This window comes from Anticarsia gemmatalis, chromosome 3, assembly GCF_050436995.1.
Source record: "Anticarsia gemmatalis isolate Benzon Research Colony breed Stoneville strain chromosome 3, ilAntGemm2 primary, whole genome shotgun sequence".
Classification (NCBI taxonomy): domain Eukaryota; kingdom Metazoa; phylum Arthropoda; class Insecta; order Lepidoptera; family Erebidae; genus Anticarsia; species Anticarsia gemmatalis.
Window position 1 is genome coordinate 9,813,325 of NC_134747.1, and position 17,643 is coordinate 9,830,967.

Consider the following 17,643-nt stretch of genomic DNA (forward strand, 5'->3'; position numbering starts at 1 on the left):
GTCTCAGAATGGATTCCCGGGTCAGACAAAGTGCTATTGTTATTTTCTAATAAAATATTTCTTAATAGTAGCTCGGATTTTAGTATCGCGGCCGGCTATTACATTGATTGATACTGTTAATGGCGTAACATAATGGGTGTAAGTCACACCTCTGCCACACCTTCGGCTATAACAGGCGAGATAGTATGCATACCAAGCCCAATGTTATGATTGGATTCACTGATTCAAGTATGTCTTTAATGCGTTAAGTGGTTATTGTAGTAGGTACATACTGTTACATACATAGTATGTGTATTTATGTAATTCAATAACCAATGACAATAACAAATCAAATAACTTGTCGAATTAACTCCAACCACGCGCGACTACTAGACTGAAGTGTATGCGTATATATGCAATTTTAGACAGGATGCATGCCGCATGAGCCGCATTAAAATCTGAAAAACAGGGTGACACATTCTTACATAATATTAAATACACATACGGCTTTGCACCTGACACAAGTTATTTTTTAAATAAGGCTAACAATTTGTTCCGTTGACTTTTATCAGGTTTTTAGTCATGTTAATTCTTACAATAACGTTATGATATGTTTTAATTTATTTTCAGTTTTCATCGTGATATTATGCAGTCGTGCCAGCCAGTCGGTCGCCCTCCACAATCATTGGTCTAAAATTAGATTCAAGAATTAAATTAAGACAACAGAAAGATAGTAGAGTGTTGTGCTCAGTGCTAACGTAATACTGTATTTTGTGTTTGTCAATAAAACTGTGGTAGCTTTCAACAATGAATTCACCGGTTAGTACATAATTTAATTTACGTTTGTTGCTATATAGATTAGGAGTTTAATAAGGCTATAATACAGGGCAAAATATAAAACATTGCACCAAATCCCACTGTTCTCTCAAAGACTAGTCAAGTGCGCCGATAAAATATTAAAATATAGATTTAAAAGCTCATTATTTCACAGGTCTTTGAAAGTGATAATAATAGTTATTCCACAATAGAAAGAAAATATGCTGATCAATTATACATATTTTCGCACATCAGTCACAGCTTCGAGGAGTCATTGTCAAAACCATCTTATAATCTTACGTCTATAAATGAAACCAAAAGCCTTTAAACTGGTTGTCGTGCCATAAGTGACTGTTGGGTACCTAGGTACCTACATGGCGATTGGTGAATCGCCATGTAGGTACCTAGATGTGAATGATTAACAGTGGGACTTGATAAAGCGCCTTATATGTGGTTATTATGCGTATAACTAGTGCGGAGGATCACTAAGTTGTAGCGAAATGTTTCAAAACATAACAGAAGTGGCCATTCTGTACCTCCTCCTCTATCTGACTTCGACAATATTATCTGAAAAAACGAAGATTTGCAATATGACTTCAATGTTAATAGCGACAAATACAAAAATAAATAGAACAATTTCGAGACCCTGGAAGAACTTTAAAATTGAAATTAACAGAAGTATTTTGAAATAGTTTAGTCGAGTAACATTGATATTAAATTGAGTGCGCAGGTCAGTTTTTATAACTAAAAAAACTACAACCAGTGGCAACCACAAATCCTGAAATGTATCTGGATCTGTCATCTCAATGTCAAACAGTGGTCAATTTCTAAAATGATTACGGAAAAACTCTAATTACCATTAATTATTGCAAATATGATTTGAGACAGAGAATTAAGCGAATCGTTACATCGTATGCATTTGATTTAATCAGAATTCACCCTATACTTTACTACAGTCATTAATCACTGTAGTTTTGCCAGTGCTTAAAAGTTTGTTTACAAGTGGGGTTCAATGTTGGTCAAAGGTAAAATAATATTTAATTGAAAATGTTATCATATATTGTCGTGATCTAGCATAAAGTACATATTCTTATGTTGTCGCAGATGTTATAAGGTAGTTAAAATTCATTATATCACCGAATAAAAATAAAGTGATAAAAAATTAACTTTCAGCCTAACCCAGACAGTATGATCCGCCAAGGGAGCATAGACGACATAAATGCACAGCAATTTATGAAAATATCCAACTATGAAGACACTGTGCGTCAATTGGATATATATTATGCCATAGGTTTGTATACATCTTCTATATGGTTCTAATAAAGCTGTTGATTTCATATTTGTATACAGAAATTACTGGCCACTAGATTGTAGATTCGTTTTTCCATCAAGCGATTTTCAACATATGTACTTAATTTAGGAAATCCAGTTGAAGTGCCAATTCTGAAGTGCAAAATGATATATTTTCAGTTAAGAGACAATTACTGCGATTTCAAAGCCCCATCACTGGTCTGTTTCCTGTAGTCTCATCAGATTTACACATAGGCAGTGTGAGAGACAGTATTTACTGTGCATCAGCAGTGTGGGGACTGTATCAAGCATACAGGTATGTTAGTTGTTTTTTTATAATAGCCTATTTAATCCAAGTCTAAGTCAAATTTTATCTGATGTAATTCTACAGTTTAGACCTGAATATCAATATTGTAGGTTTCATAAAAAAACATAATTATACATTTTTCATATGTAATATTTTTTTCCAGACGTATTGATGATGATCGTGGCAAGTCTCATGAACTTGGCCAAAGCACTGTAAAATGTATGCGCGGCATTCTCGAGTGTTGGGTGAAGCAGTCGGCGCGGGTGGAGGCCTTCAAAACACGGCAGAGTGCAGCACATGCCTTACATGTAAAATTCCACCTCACTACTGGGGAACCAGTCCTTACAGATGATCAGTATCACCATCTCCAAATAGATGTTGTTTCACTCTATTTACTGTTCCTAGTGCAAATGATTACTTCAGGATTACAAATTGTTTACACACAGGTAGTTATTTCTTCTACAGATAAGTTTGTAAATTTTTAATTCAGACCCTTTAAATGGTACTTTAAATTGAGCTATAGTTAAGTATAAATATATATATTAAATAATACATTTTTGTTCACTAGTTAATTCTTTATTTCAGGATGAAGTGGCATTTGTTCAAAATTTGGTATATTATGTGGAGCGTGCATACAGAACACCTGATTATGGCATGTGGGAACGTGGATCTAAGTACAATGATGGCAAACCTGAGATTCATGCTTCTTCCATTGGTATAGTATATTTGTTTATCTGACCTGATTTTTATTTATGTTTAGTATTATTAACAGCCTATATTAGTGTAATAAAAATAAAAAAAGTACATGGTTTATGTTACTGCTTAAGGAAATAAATTCTATCATTTGTATTTTCCAGGTATGGCCAAAGCAGCCCTAGAAGCGATAAATGGATGCAACTTATTTGGTGATAAAGGAGCGTCATGGAGTGTAGTCTATGTAGATATTGACGCGCACAATCGCAACAGAAGTATATTTGAAACAATGCTACCACGTGAATCTAGTTCCAAGGTAATATGAACATCTTTACTGAACGTCGCGTATTACCGAGGTAGGTGGCGGGCGAGGATTTTCGCTAGCGTTTGAAATTGCAAAATCGTAGTACCTGCGCACATTTTTTATTATTATTTCTCGTAAAATATCATATTTATAAAAAAACACCAATTGTTTTTAATTCAAAATATTCACAGTGGAATCTTCACCCAGTAATAATTGTCAATAAGTAAGAACAAGTTCAATTTTATGTCTACTGTTTCCAAACAGGATTTCAGTACTTTTACAAACTCACTCTTTTAAATGTTACATGTGATAAATTTAATCAATCCCGCGAGCACATATTTATTATTGTTACATAGGTAGATAATTATAACATTACATTGTCATTTTCTGTGTTTTAGATGTTATTCTTTTATATTTCAGGGTGTTGATGCCGCCTTGTTGCCAACGATATCATTCCCAGCATTCGCCACTCACGAAGAACACTTAGTCCAGTTAACTAAATCTAACATATTGCGACGTTTACAAGGAAAATGTGGGTTCAAAAGATTCAGTCGCGACGGCTACAAATGTGTGCTTGAAGACCCTAACAGAAGGTTCTATCGCGAAGGTGAATTGAAGGAGTTCGATGGCATTGAGTCAGAGTGGCCCCTGTTCTATGTGATGATGATAATTGATGGTGTGTTCCGTACACTGCCTGACCAAGTAGAAGAATATCAGAAACTATTGAAAGCAAGAATATACATGGATGAATATGGCGGTACGTATTAAGTAAATTATTTATTGAAAAAGTCACTTTTTATTTCAGACGTCTCGCTTGTCTGTAACGGTGTTTTTAGGCTGCAAAAAGCAACAAAATCGTGATAATTATGGTGTTTTCTTTGTTGCGGCTTTTTGCGTTTATACCTTCCTTATATTTTATTTCAGATCCTGTAATACCGTGGTACTATTACGTACCGCGCGAAGGCATTGAGAATGAGCGTAGTGAGCCTAATTCAGTCCGTAGATTACCAGCCAGTAAGTTATTCAATTAATTGAAATACAGATTTTAATTCAAATAATATAATAATATTCTAAACATAATGACGGAAGTATAACATAAGATATCTCATCAGGGTGTCTTTTAATTTGGAATAATTACCATATTGATCTTTCACATTTATGTTCTACACCATATATTACCATTTATCAAAATTTCAAAAAGGACAATTATATTTACAGACCACCCCGGTGACAATAACGAAAAAGGTAACAATGTAATCGCATTGAGAATGATACTGTGTTTCTTGCTTTTAACTTCTTTTCGTTTTTTCTGAATAATACCTACTTATTAACATTGGTAATTATGGTTTACCTTATTTTTAGTAGTTTTATAGAAACCTCTATGATTTTGTGAAACATTTTTTTCAAGTGTTTCATCATCTTATAATGGTAGAAGGTTGCTAACATTGCCAACTTTTGTGCTAACATAGTTTTTATAAATAGTGACTAATACAGCATTTTATTTTGTACCTAATTACCTTCTATTTAAGCAGAACTGTAGAAGCTTAATAATTTACAAAACTTAACAATATACCAAATAATTATAGTAAGAATTAATGTTTTATAAATAGATAGAGTTTTTTTCCAGCAATTTACATTCCAACCAGATATTTGTTATGATTGATTGTGTTGGTATTGGTGAAGGGATTGGTTGAGAGGTGAAGGGTTATGGTGGGAAGCACCTACACGTTCAATAAGTATTGTGATTTGCCGATATTAGTACAAATCATATTGCAATCTATACTTATAATAATATAATATATAATATAATATAATAATATATAATATAATATATAATATAATATGATATATAATATAATATATAATTATATAATATATAATATAATATATAATAATATTATAAAGCTGAAGAGTTTGTTTGTTTGTTTGTTTGTTTGAACGCGCTAATCTCAGAAACTACTGGTCCGATATGAAAAAATCTTTCAGTGTTAGATAGCCTATTTATCGACGAAGGTTATAGGCTATACATCATCACGCTACGACCAGTAGGAGCAGAGTAACAGTAAGAAATGTTACAAAAACGGGGAAAAATTTTATCAATTCTCTCTTAAGTGACGCAAGCGAAGTTGCGCGGGACAGCTAGTATAATATATTTACACTATGTATTGAACTATCAAATTTATTATCAGATCTTAAATCGCAATAAATATTGTATTGACGTGTTCCACGGCTTCCAGTAGTTTTTTTTTTGTGAAGTATGTTACTTTGTCTCATTAGCTACACCCTCCTACAGTTATGTGAAGTTACCCTTCCAGCTAAACTCATAAAGTCGTGTTAGGTGGAGACTGTAGGTCTATTTGTAGATTATGTAGGAATGAGTAATATTATTATATGAACAATTTTCCACTGTGAGAATTAAAATAACCAGCTTTCTTTCTATTGTAGGTACTATATTAGAGATTCACATGTCAGTCTTATGAAAAACTTTTAGCGCTGACCGTGCTAAAAGTTTTTCATACTTAAATTAATTTCATTGACGAGCTGTCCTGCGCGGATACGCGCTTTTTTTAGATTTTCTAATAAGTGATTAAAAAATCTTATCATAAAAGATCCGACTGGTTATTTGGGAATTCATTTCTTTTTATAGAATTATATAAGACTAGAAATAATAATAATACTTTATAATAGACTAAAAAGTATTTTAGTACATTGCTTAGGTAACAATATAACTTGTATATTATATTCAGACACAGGTGGTTTGTTCCTGTGGGCACAGTCGTTGTTCGTGCTGGCGCAGCTGTTGACGGGCGGACTGCTGCACGTCAATGAGCTGGACCCCATCCGCAGGTACCTGCCCTCGTACAACAGACCCCGCCGGGCTGGACGATACTCCGCCTTCCAGGTTAGTAAATACTCATTTGTATTTGGTGCATTCGATTAATTACATTATGTACATTATTCAGCTTAGAATTTAAATGACATTTTTACATCCCAATACATGCCATACCAGTATGTGAAGTAGGTAGTTTTTTCAATGTTGATTGTTGGTTTATGAGTAGTATCATCGACCTACCATTTGTCCTTCTAATTGTAGATACATAGGTGGTTATTTTTTTAAGTGTATGATTCATATTATTACATATCGCTAAGCTATTTGATAGTGTCATTGCGCACTGTCGACGAGTCACTGGTCGCTCAGCTGACTTACTGACTATTTCTAACATTGCAGCAATATGTCTTTAACGGCTGAACAGCCTTAATTTTTCTCATTATGTCAGTGTTTCAGGAAACAAGTGTACGAATTTAGGCATTTTTTAATTGGATATTAAATTCTAAATTATTTTATTTTCATGCAAAACTTGCAGGCCAAGCCCGCATTTGTAAGTATTAGGAATTGACGATGTAAGCATGCAATGCTACAGCTGTAATCTTACATACTATATATTAATTATTATTATATGTGCAAGCATATTGCGTCTGCATGAAGCTGCTACATGATCGATACTTATTTTCAGTTGTTTTCATTCTTACTTGTTTAAGCATAAATGTACGCAGATTCTAAATGTTATTAGGTCTTAGCTTTACAATGGGAAAGTAATAAGTTTCTGTACACGTCAAATGTATAACTATAACATGTTTCGAATGAGCCCTGTAACGCTTCATTGTGTCTAAATAAATGTGCACAACAGCTATTAATGTTGCAAGTATTCTTGCAATGCTTTTCTTGTATGTGATTTTGTTGTTAGAGCAAATTTGTTCGAAATAGGCCCTCTACTTAATATTAAATTGCGATTCAGTTCTCTCTGTTATATACAAACTGTTAGACCTTGAGGACATTTTTTTTTAGATATAATTCGATAAATAATTTTCAACTATAGTAAAATGTTTAAGTCTTTTTACTCTTTAACTGATTTACACTACTTTTAAATTAAGGGGCATAATTTTAATTACTGATTTTTTAAATATTATTTATTAAGTTACAAACACGGTAGGATATCAAACACGACACGGCATAAAACCTGATTTAAATAACATACATATAATATTTTAAATAATGTGTTTAATATTGTAGGGCATAGCGACCGACCTGGTGGTCCAGGTGGTGTTGATAGCGGAGTCGATGCGGCTGCAGGCCATGATGGGCACCTACGGCATACAGACACAAACGCCGCACGAAGTTGAACCCGTACAGGTAAGGTATGCTCCTGCACGTATTGTCGATATATTCCCAGTACTCCCCTCGTCAATACGAGGGGATAAATTTATTACAATTCGTTTAGTCAAATTTATATATATTTAGCTGGCTGTACTAAATACAGTACATAAAATATATAAATACATAAATCTGAGTCACTGAAATGCATCTATAGGTGTCGAACAACTAAACTAATTGGATTTTTTAAAATATGTTTGTCATTTTCCGGATAACCCTGGTATCAAAATTCCCTTGGTACTGGAATCAACGGGTATAAAATTATACTAAGTATACCTACCCGTATGAAGTCGTTCCAGTTTGCTAGTTTAAAATGTTTTAATCATCTTAAAAAAGGAGTAGTTTGTTACCGCCTATCTTTAATTTGGGTAACCCTATTTTGACATTTATATTTTTAAGCTTCTTTGATACAGGATCCCACGAGTAAGTAGTTATGGAGATATAATGCGTTACTATATGTTCATATTTTAGGTGTGCAGTTCAACACAGTTGGTCCACGTGTACAGAGAACTGGGTGTTTGTCCTAAACTGAAGCTTACGGGACGGCCCATCAGACCTGTGGGCTCACTCGGTACTAGTAAAGTAAGTTAATACATTTACTATAGAATTTTATTCTATTATTATGATGAATCCATGCACTTTTATCGAGCAACAAAGAGAAACACAATAACATCCTTAACCGTTTGTGATTGTATTATTGTTTATTGAATGGACGCGGCAACACACATAAGTGCCTACTATACTTAGGCCATTACAAAATTACGAACTACGTCGTCTCATTTTATCGGACTCTCTCTCACACTTACACATTGTCACATTACTATGATCATTTTTTAATAACGTAGTTCGGACGATTGCAATAGCCTGGGTGTAACAAAAAATACAGGGTGTTGCTCTAGGAAGCTTGGGAATGTTGCTCAACAAAGACTAAATGCTTTCTTTATGATCTTTTACTAATGTACCAATAGTACAGTGTTTAATCTAAATCAATTGTTTTAGATCTACCGAGTATGTGGCATGACCGTGTTGTGTTACCCTCTGATATTCGAAGTGTCGGAGTTCTACTTGTACAGAGACATGGCTCTGTTGATCGACGACATCAAGACTGAACTACAGTTCGTTGGCAAGTAAGACAATTGTTCTTTAAACACTTTTTTTTAAAGACAACTTTCGCCCTAAGAATAATTGCTCTTATTTCGCGGGAACTTTTACAAACATGGAACTCAATGTAATTCCCATCAGATCCGAAACAATTATTTGTGGATCGCACAAATATTTGTTCCGTATGGGAATCGAACCCGCGACCTCCCTACGCACTAGTAGTGGCGTGGCGATAATTTAACGATTGCGCACAGAGTTGTTTGATCGAATAATATTAGCATGACTGCCTGAATTGAGAATAAAACTTGCTATTTTTAATTAATTGATTAATAGTTTTACCTTTTCGTAAAAATATGTTCTACGAATGTTATGTTTTTATCTCCTATCTGACACAAATATTAAATAAATAAATGTTGTGGTTAGATACTGGAGGTTGTCGGGTCGTCCGACAGTGTGTCTGCTAGTCCGTGAGGAACACATGCGTGACCCGCACTTCAAGCACATGCTGGATCTCTTCGCCATGCTCAAGAAGGGACACTGCGACGGCGTCAAGGTGCGCCTCGGACGACTGCAGAACTTAATCTCTAGCTCTTGTATGGGTAAGTACATATACAATAATTTACAATTAAAAATTGAATTACTTGTGTCATGTTATAATATCGATATAATCGCTTTCGAATTTGTCCAAGATTACAATAAGGTCCAGTCAAATCAGCTACTCTATGAAATGTTAAAAACACATTTTAGTATAAAAATACGACATAGTGACGTCATAGTGTCTTATTTCCTTGTTAATCAAACGTGTGCGTAATAATATGTCAGTCTGCAATAACAACAATTTTAACATTATTTAGGAAAGAAATTACACAGCGTGAGAATTTTGGATAAACTTTTTATGACTACAAGTTAAATAATTTTTTGTTAACTCAGTCAACTACCCAATTGCTACAAAAGATACGTAAGCTTATTCTTTAATAACTTGCAGTACTAGTAATAACATACAGTTTGTTATCGATCGCTAACGTTGTTATCGTCGGACAGAGCACCTGGACTTCATGAGCCAGGGCTCGTTCCCGGCGGAGATGTTCACGCAGTTCCGGCAGCTGGAGCACGAGTACATCGGCTACCAGTCTCTGACGGACGTGCCGCGCACGCTCACGTACCGCGAGGAGGCGCAGTGCCGGGCGCAGTACCGCAGCGCTTCCACGCCCGACGTGGTGGCGGCGCTGCGGGACACCGACAACGTGTTCGCGCAGTGCCAGCTGTGGGGCATCCTGCTGGAGCGGGAGGGACCCATGTTCGAGGTACGCGCCTACCTGTGAATACATTAACCTTCCTGTTGTAACACAGCGCCGCCACGCCCGACGTGGTGGCGGCGCTGCGGGACACCGACAACGTGTTCGCGCAGTGCCAGCTGTGGGGCATCCTGCTGGAGCGGGAGGGACCCATGTTCGAGGTACGCGCCTACCTGTGAATACATTAACCTTCCTGTTGTAACACAGCGCCGCCACGCCCGACGTGGTGGCGGCGCTGCGGGACACCGACAACGTGTTCGCGCAGTGCCAGCTGTGGGGCATCCTGCTGGAGCGGGAGGGACCCATGTTCGAGGTACGCGCCTACCTGTGAATACATTAACCTTCCTGTTGTAACACAGCGCCGCCACGCCCGACGTGGTGGCGGCGCTGCGGGACACCGACAACGTGTTCGCGCAGTGCCAGCTGTGGGGCATCCTGCTGGAGCGGGAGGGACCCATGTTCGAGGTACGCGCCTACCTGTGAATACATTAACCTTCCTGTTGTAACACAGCGCCGCCACGCCCGACGTGGTGGCGGCGCTGCGGGACACCGACAACGTGTTCGCGCAGTGCCAGCTGTGGGGCATCCTGCTGGAGCGGGAGGGACCCATGTTCGAGGTACGCGCCTACCTGTGAATACATTAACCTTCCTGTTGTAACACAGCGCCGCCACGCCCGACGTGGTGGCGGCGCTGCGGGACACCGACAACGTGTTCGCGCAGTGCCAGCTGTGGGGCATCCTGCTGGAGCGGGAGGGACCCATGTTCGAGGTACGCGCCTACCTGTGAATACATTAACCTTCCTGTTGTAACACAGCGCCGCCACGCCCGACGTGGTGGCGGCGCTGCGGGACACCGACAACGTGTTCGCGCAGTGCCAGCTGTGGGGCATCCTGCTGGAGCGGGAGGGACCCATGTTCGAGGTACGCGCCTACCTGTGAATACATTAACCTTCCTGTTGTAACACAGCGCCGCCACGCCCGACGTGGTGGCGGCGCTGCGGGACACCGACAACGTGTTCGCGCAGTGCCAGCTGTGGGGCATCCTGCTGGAGCGGGAGGGACCCATGTTCGAGGTACGCGCCTACATCATACTACATGCATCCTTCTGAGGATAGAAGCCTTGGCGTATTATGTGAAACCGAAAGTTAATTCAAACGTATGCTTAAACGGTAACGGTTGCAGCAAGAAATTCGATTTCGTAACCGATGATCAAATAATTTGTATATCGACAAAATTGACCGAGGATTCAAAAAATCTTAATAGATTCTGATACAATAATCCTGATGACCGATAACTTCTCTAAACAAACCAATTAATCTCTTAGTTTATTCACGCTTCAACGCAAAATTTATCCTGACTTTTTATCAATGATGTGTATACTGTATACGAATGTTAGGTGAACGGCACGAACGCGCTGGAGTCGTTGAAGTCCCTGTACCACAGCGCGGGCGTGCTGCGGCACTGGCGCGCGGTGCGCTACTGCTCCTCGCTGCTCAACCACACCGTCGACTCCATCAGCCCCTTCATCACCACCGTGCTCGTCAACGGGAAACAGGTATAAATACTTAACATCAATTATTTTATCAACCACATTGTAAATCTTTTGGGGATTGAAAAGTTAGTTTTGTGCTAGCTCTGCTCATAAGGCTCTACCCCCTTTCGGAGCTGGTGGTGGAATAAGTAATAGTAACGACTATAGTGTCAATATTTAACCTAAATGAAAAATATATATATATATTGATTCTGATCGGAATAAAATATACAACATGAGATTCGGAATTGTTTGAATAGTTAAATGATGGAATAAAAATTCTACAGTTAATGAATGTAATTATGTTGTTTGCAGTTAACAGTCGGTGTAATCGGTCAAAAGGAGACAGTGTTCGACAAGCCCATGACGCCGGGCGAAATACAGTCCGTCATGTATTCAACCATTCAGCCGTATGACGTCATCGGCGCTGTCTTACAACAGGCAAGATTTTACTTGTTTATGTGCTGCTAGCTAACTAGTAACAACTAACTGCTAGAGTCCATGTAAAGCGTACCTATACACAAATCACGGGCGTTTTTGGAATCGCTTATCCTTCAATCGTTACAATAGAATTATCCTCTTATTCATAAAAATATATGAAGTTATGAAAGGCTTATAAAGTGTTTTGTTTCTTTCACTCCTTAGCGAAATAGAAAAGGGAAAACATATTATAGTAGTATAGCTTTTTAACTAAAATAGGTTCATAGTGTGTTTATGAATGAGAGGGTTAGTTTATGCCATTTTTTTATTAGTCCCCGAATACGATTTCTAGAATTACATATCACAAAATTTGACAGGAGATAGTGTTGTACTGCGGTCGCCTGATAGGCACGAACCCGGACATGTTCCGTGGTATCCTGAAGATCCGCGTGGGCTGGGTGCTGGAGGCCATCCGCATCTACCTGCAGCTGTTCCCGGCGGAGAAGCGAGCTGATGGTACGCTCGAGAGCCTGTCGCCCTACAAGCTGAGGACTCTGCTGCAACGCGTACTCACCGTGTCCGACTGGGCTGACGAACAAGGGTACGTAGAATATTATTATATTATAGATATAAAATAAGAGACCCGGATTTGGAGATGGGTTTATCATTAACATTATAACTATTTCGACACGGATATTCAGAAGCAATGACGTCGGATTGTCGTTGAAAATAATTTAAAGTTTCCTGAATTCCTGTATGTACTACTGTACAATTTGAATTGCATTCGCAAGGTCTCTTTATTGAAATCGTTACAGTGTATAAAATAGACGAGCTGACAATTGTAAGTTTCTAATGAGATTGTGTGTTATCAGATTGACGCCGTTACAACGCCGCCAGCTAGAAGGTTGCTTGTGTCGTGTGCCCAAACACTTTTACATACAAGTGTGGGACATTCTACTACGAACCCCGAAAGGAATTATCATACAGGTAGATAATATTATAATTTTACTAGCTCGAAACACAAACTAAATATGTCTGATGTTATTACTCCGTATTTAATCATTTCCATAACTCCATGTATAAAATCGATATCTAACGAATCAATTACGCGGTCGAGCGATAACAGAAAACTATACAATTACCTCTATGTACGTACATTATGTACATGTTCAATGGTTTCATGTGTTTTTTATGGTTTACAAACGATATCAAATCACCGAGGCGGCATATGGTTCAGTAATTACTTGTTACGGAATGTCGTCGCAATGAATATTTATGGTAGGTACTTTAAAAAAGATTGTGAAGCGAACGAGTAATTTAATTTGATTCAATATGGATTCTGTGACTTTATTCTTTGCTTTCTTATCTTCAAGTTTAGTCCCAAGGGCTTCCTCCTCGCAAGGAATCCTACGTTAAATAAAATGAAAAAAAAACTGTCAATCTATACTAATATTATAAAGCTGAAGAGTTTGTTTGTTTGTTTGTTTGTTTGAACGCGCTAATCTCGGGAACTACTGGCCCGATTTGAAAAATTCTTTCAGTGTTAGATAGCCCATTTATCGAGGAAGGCTATAGGCTATATATCATTACGCTACAACCAATAGGAGCAGAGAAACAGTGAAAAATGTTACAAAAACGGGGAAAATTATGATTATCTTAAGTGACGCAAGCGAAGTTGCGCGGGTCAGCTAGTCTAAAATACTTGTAGTTAAGTTAATGAATCAAATATGTTCGTCAGGGTCACTCGATCCCGGCGGACCCGACGTTGGTGAACATGTCGCGGTCGGAGCTGTCGTTCGCGCTGCTGGTGGAGGAGGCGCTGGTGCGCGTGGAGTCGGCGTCGCGGCGCCAGCTGTGCGTGGAGCTGCTGTGCGTGCTCGCCACCATCCTGCGCCGCAACCCCGAGCTGTTCCTGCAGCAACCGCTGCATGTCGACAAACTGGTCGACGACGCGCAGTACACCTATGCTAAGGTAACAGTCTCGCTTTTACTAAGCTATTTTAAACATATAAAAATGGGTCAGGAAAAACTAGAGCAAACGGAACGAGATAACTATGAACACAAATTCCGTTTTTAGTACAATTGTCTATTTTACATTTACACAAGCTAACCACAGAATTTAATTAGATCTTAAAGACACAGCACATCTTCGGAATACGGCCATGAGAGCCAGAAGCGAGTTGTAGGATTAGAGTCGGAGATATAATCGTGATATTATGATCCGCAGGACAGTGGGCTGACTGACAGCGATGCGCTGAGCGCGGCGCCGCCCGCCGTGTCGGTGGGGTACCTGGCGCGCGCCGTCGTCAACAGCGTGCTGCAGGGGGCCGCCGCGCCCGACCTCGTGCCCGCCGCGCAGCCCTCCTGCCTCGTGTCCTGAGTACTACAATCTATCACTCGTACTACCTACCTACGGCTAATACGGAATTAAACACACAACCAATGAACAACTCATGCTATATCTGTTATGCGGAATATAGCTTACATCCGAACATGAAACGTGTAATTTTAAGATTCATTTGCGTATTGTTGCATAGAAAATTAAAATTATCGGCCGTATACATGCCTATTGTCAGGAATTTTATAGCCGCATTCTGTCAATCTGTTACTGAATGAACCAATCTGACAAACAATGTCGTCTAGAGTTAATCGAGTTTGAAAAATTCCATTCATAACCTTTTTTTTGGTTGCCACATGTGTACTGGTGTGTGATGATGACGACGGTACTAGTTCCTTAGACGAACATGTCAGGCCATTTTTGTTAGTGATCAGTAAGACATTATAATATAGCCATATTAATTAGTCCTAAGAAATGTTAAGTAGGTTTAAGATAATATTCATGTAGTTATGATTTTCAGTCAGATTATTGTCATTGTTGTGTTACAATAATGTTATTTTACTTTTATAGATTGCATATACTTAGTGTACAATAATGAATTAGACAAGTCTATTGAACTGTCAGCATTCCTGTAATTGGTTAAATATAGGATTATCCTGATCAAATAGAATGGTTTTAAACAATATAGTCGCTGACTACAACATCAAACTAGCGCGTTTTCCTGAAAATTTGTTGCAAGATCAGAAAATGTATATTATGGAATTCTATATGAATTTGTATGGTACAATATTAATCTAAGCACAAAATTGTCTATCTCTTGTTATGTTTATTTGTAATTTATTAATAATTGTCGTCCAATTCATGCTGTGTTATAGAGAAACATTCATACTATTATGTAAAAAAAATATATTATCATTTTGTAGAGCCAATATTTTTATCAAATATATATTTTTGAAATAAAATTATGAACATACATAACAGCTTGTTTCTTTTACATTATCTAGAGGGTTACTATGGGACCTAGAGTATTGTAAGTAGCTTACAGGAATGCTGGGGCATAGATTACCAATGATTATAAACATTTTCTACAATTAAGATGTTTTATTATATAAAAACAATCACATGTATTCACAGGTAACCCAAAATCGTTCACACAAGACAGACTTTGTTCATACCGTTGCACTCATTTCACTACTTAAATAAATTAAATTGGCAATATGGCTACTATAGTCCATTGTATACTTTGTTATTTGGTGTTTGTTTAAGTATTTTTCGTAGTGCTGAAACAAAGATAATGCAGTTAGAAAACCTCATCAATCATGGTAAATAATAACAATAAGTGAATGTAATGTCAGCTATTAAAAGTTCAGGGTACTTATTATTGTAGTATACTATCTAACAACTAAACTAATATGTATGTACAAGGTAATCAAAAACAATGGAAAATAATTTACCTTCCTTCTCGTCATCGGTAAAGTCTTGCTTAGGGAAATCAATGTCAAATGTGATATAAAGATTTCCATGTAGATTGTTGTTATCAAAGTTGGGCATTCCTTCACCCTTCTTGCGGACACGGGCTCCAGCCCAAGTCACCTTGTCACGGGACACAGAAACTTTATGACCATCCAGATGTACCAAGTCCATTGTGAAACCTGTCAATGCATCCTAAAACAACACACAAGATATAAAATTCTGTTTATTCCATAATTACACTGACAATAAAAAACTACAACATTTTTAAACATCACTTAATATTTTGTGCAAGCACTTCAGTCATAATTAAATTTCACAACGAATTGTGTTTTTGAGAATATTTGCTCTTTTAATAAATATAGGAATTTCAGATCATCCCTATTCAATCTATTGGTTTTTTTAAATTAAGGATAAACAATACATACCTGTAATGATATTGTAACATTTGTGTACAGGTCATCTCCCTTGCGTGTGAATTGTGGGTGTTTCTCCGTATTGAACACAAATATCAGGTCTCCCGGGTCTCCATCCATATGAGGTTCACCCTCACCTCTTAGTCTAAACTTGTGACCATCTTTGGCACCAACCTCTACCTACAATATAACATGAATTAATATTTTTGTTGGAATGTTCAATAGATAATTAAAATAGAACTCGAAAATTAATGATACATTGTTATCATACAATGGAGATTAATTGGATCAAATAAAATTTAGGCATATCACATGTATGGGTTTAAATTATCATCAAAATATATCAGTTGTTCAAAGTTTATCAGTGTTTTGTTTATCTAGACAGACAAATGTAGCATAAAATAATTATGTACTGATTTACATAAAATGTTATAGTTCTTACCAATTAAGAAATAGGTTAATTAACTATTTATATAATGTTGTGTCCTGACTATAATATACAGATATTTCTAGGTATATATTTACAAGCATTATAGAGCAAATAGAAATGGGTACCACAAAATTACTGTCCAAAAGACAATATTAATAAGAATGGATTTTCTAATTACCTCAATCTCCAGTAGTCTCTCTTCATTGACAAGCTTGACATTGGGACATTCATCACATACAGTCTGCTGCATCATCTGGAAGCGTCCTGGGCCCAAGTTCCTAGTTACCATCTCTTGCCTGCAGTTGCACTTACGTGTCCCTGACGCGGGTTTGATCACGGGCTTATTACGTGTTATCTACAATCAAATCAAGGTTATAGTAAACTTATCCATGCACATTTATTACAATAATAATAACAATGACACGTAAATTGTAATGTTAGACATTCCTATTATATAGTTATTACCTCTATGAAATTTCCGTTATAGAGTTCCTCCAGAGTAACTGTAAGCTCCATGACGATATCAGCGCCGCGTGGTGTTTCGTGGTGTTGTTGTTCACCGCCGAAGTGGAAGCCGAAATCACCAAAAAAACTCGCAAATGGATCATTGTTATTCATCATACCATCTTTTTTCAGACAGTCTTCACCACAGCGATCATACAATTCTCGTTTTTCAGGATCCGAGAGAGCCTCATATGCTGCACCAAGATCTTGAAATTTCTGAGAGGCATCAGGATCATCTTGATTCTTATCTGGATGTAATGCTTTTGCTAGTTTTCTGTAAGCTTTCTTGATTTCATTTGTGGTCGCAGAACGAGATACACCTAGAATTTGATAAAAGTCCCGACCGGCCAACGTCAACACTAAGGCCGATGTTAAATAAATTAAACATATATAGGCAGTATTACTATACATATTGCTAAATTTAAGCCTAAGAAATAATTTAGAATCTAAGTTTTATCGAGTTCACGTAAAAATCTGTAATAATGTTTAACACATTTTCGCCTTTTGACAACACGGTACTACTTTGACAAACTGGC

At 37.5% G+C, this 17,643-nt stretch overlaps 2 protein-coding genes across 2 annotated transcripts; one reads left to right on the plus strand and one right to left on the minus strand.

The window, feature by feature from the left end:
- Nucleotides 1-631: 631 nt before the first annotated feature.
- On the plus strand, nucleotides 632-15,318 carry LOC142987566 (putative phosphorylase b kinase regulatory subunit beta). Its single transcript, XM_076136410.1, has 22 exons — nucleotides 632-798; nucleotides 1,969-2,086; nucleotides 2,266-2,401; nucleotides 2,556-2,838; nucleotides 2,978-3,107; nucleotides 3,250-3,401; nucleotides 3,810-4,146; nucleotides 4,314-4,403; nucleotides 4,608-4,634; nucleotides 6,137-6,291; nucleotides 6,755-6,769; nucleotides 7,462-7,581; nucleotides 8,074-8,184; nucleotides 8,602-8,729; nucleotides 9,127-9,302; nucleotides 9,745-10,007; nucleotides 11,395-11,553; nucleotides 11,845-11,970; nucleotides 12,327-12,550; nucleotides 12,822-12,936; nucleotides 13,688-13,921; nucleotides 14,177-15,318. The coding sequence occupies exons 1-22, from the start codon at nucleotides 787-789 to the stop codon at nucleotides 14,327-14,329; spliced, it is 3,264 nt and encodes a 1,087-aa protein (XP_075992525.1). The 5' UTR covers nucleotides 632-786; the 3' UTR covers nucleotides 14,330-15,318.
- A 50-nt stretch (nucleotides 15,319-15,368) lies between these two features.
- shv (DnaJ heat shock protein family member shriveled) lies at nucleotides 15,369-17,643 on the minus strand. Its single transcript, XM_076136409.1, has 5 exons — nucleotides 17,069-17,643; nucleotides 16,782-16,958; nucleotides 16,186-16,353; nucleotides 15,742-15,952; nucleotides 15,369-15,567 (listed from the first exon to the last, which is right to left on the minus strand). Exons 1-5 carry the CDS (start codon nucleotides 17,516-17,518, stop codon nucleotides 15,512-15,514), a joined length of 1,062 nt encoding a protein of 353 aa, XP_075992524.1. The 5' UTR covers nucleotides 17,519-17,643; the 3' UTR covers nucleotides 15,369-15,511.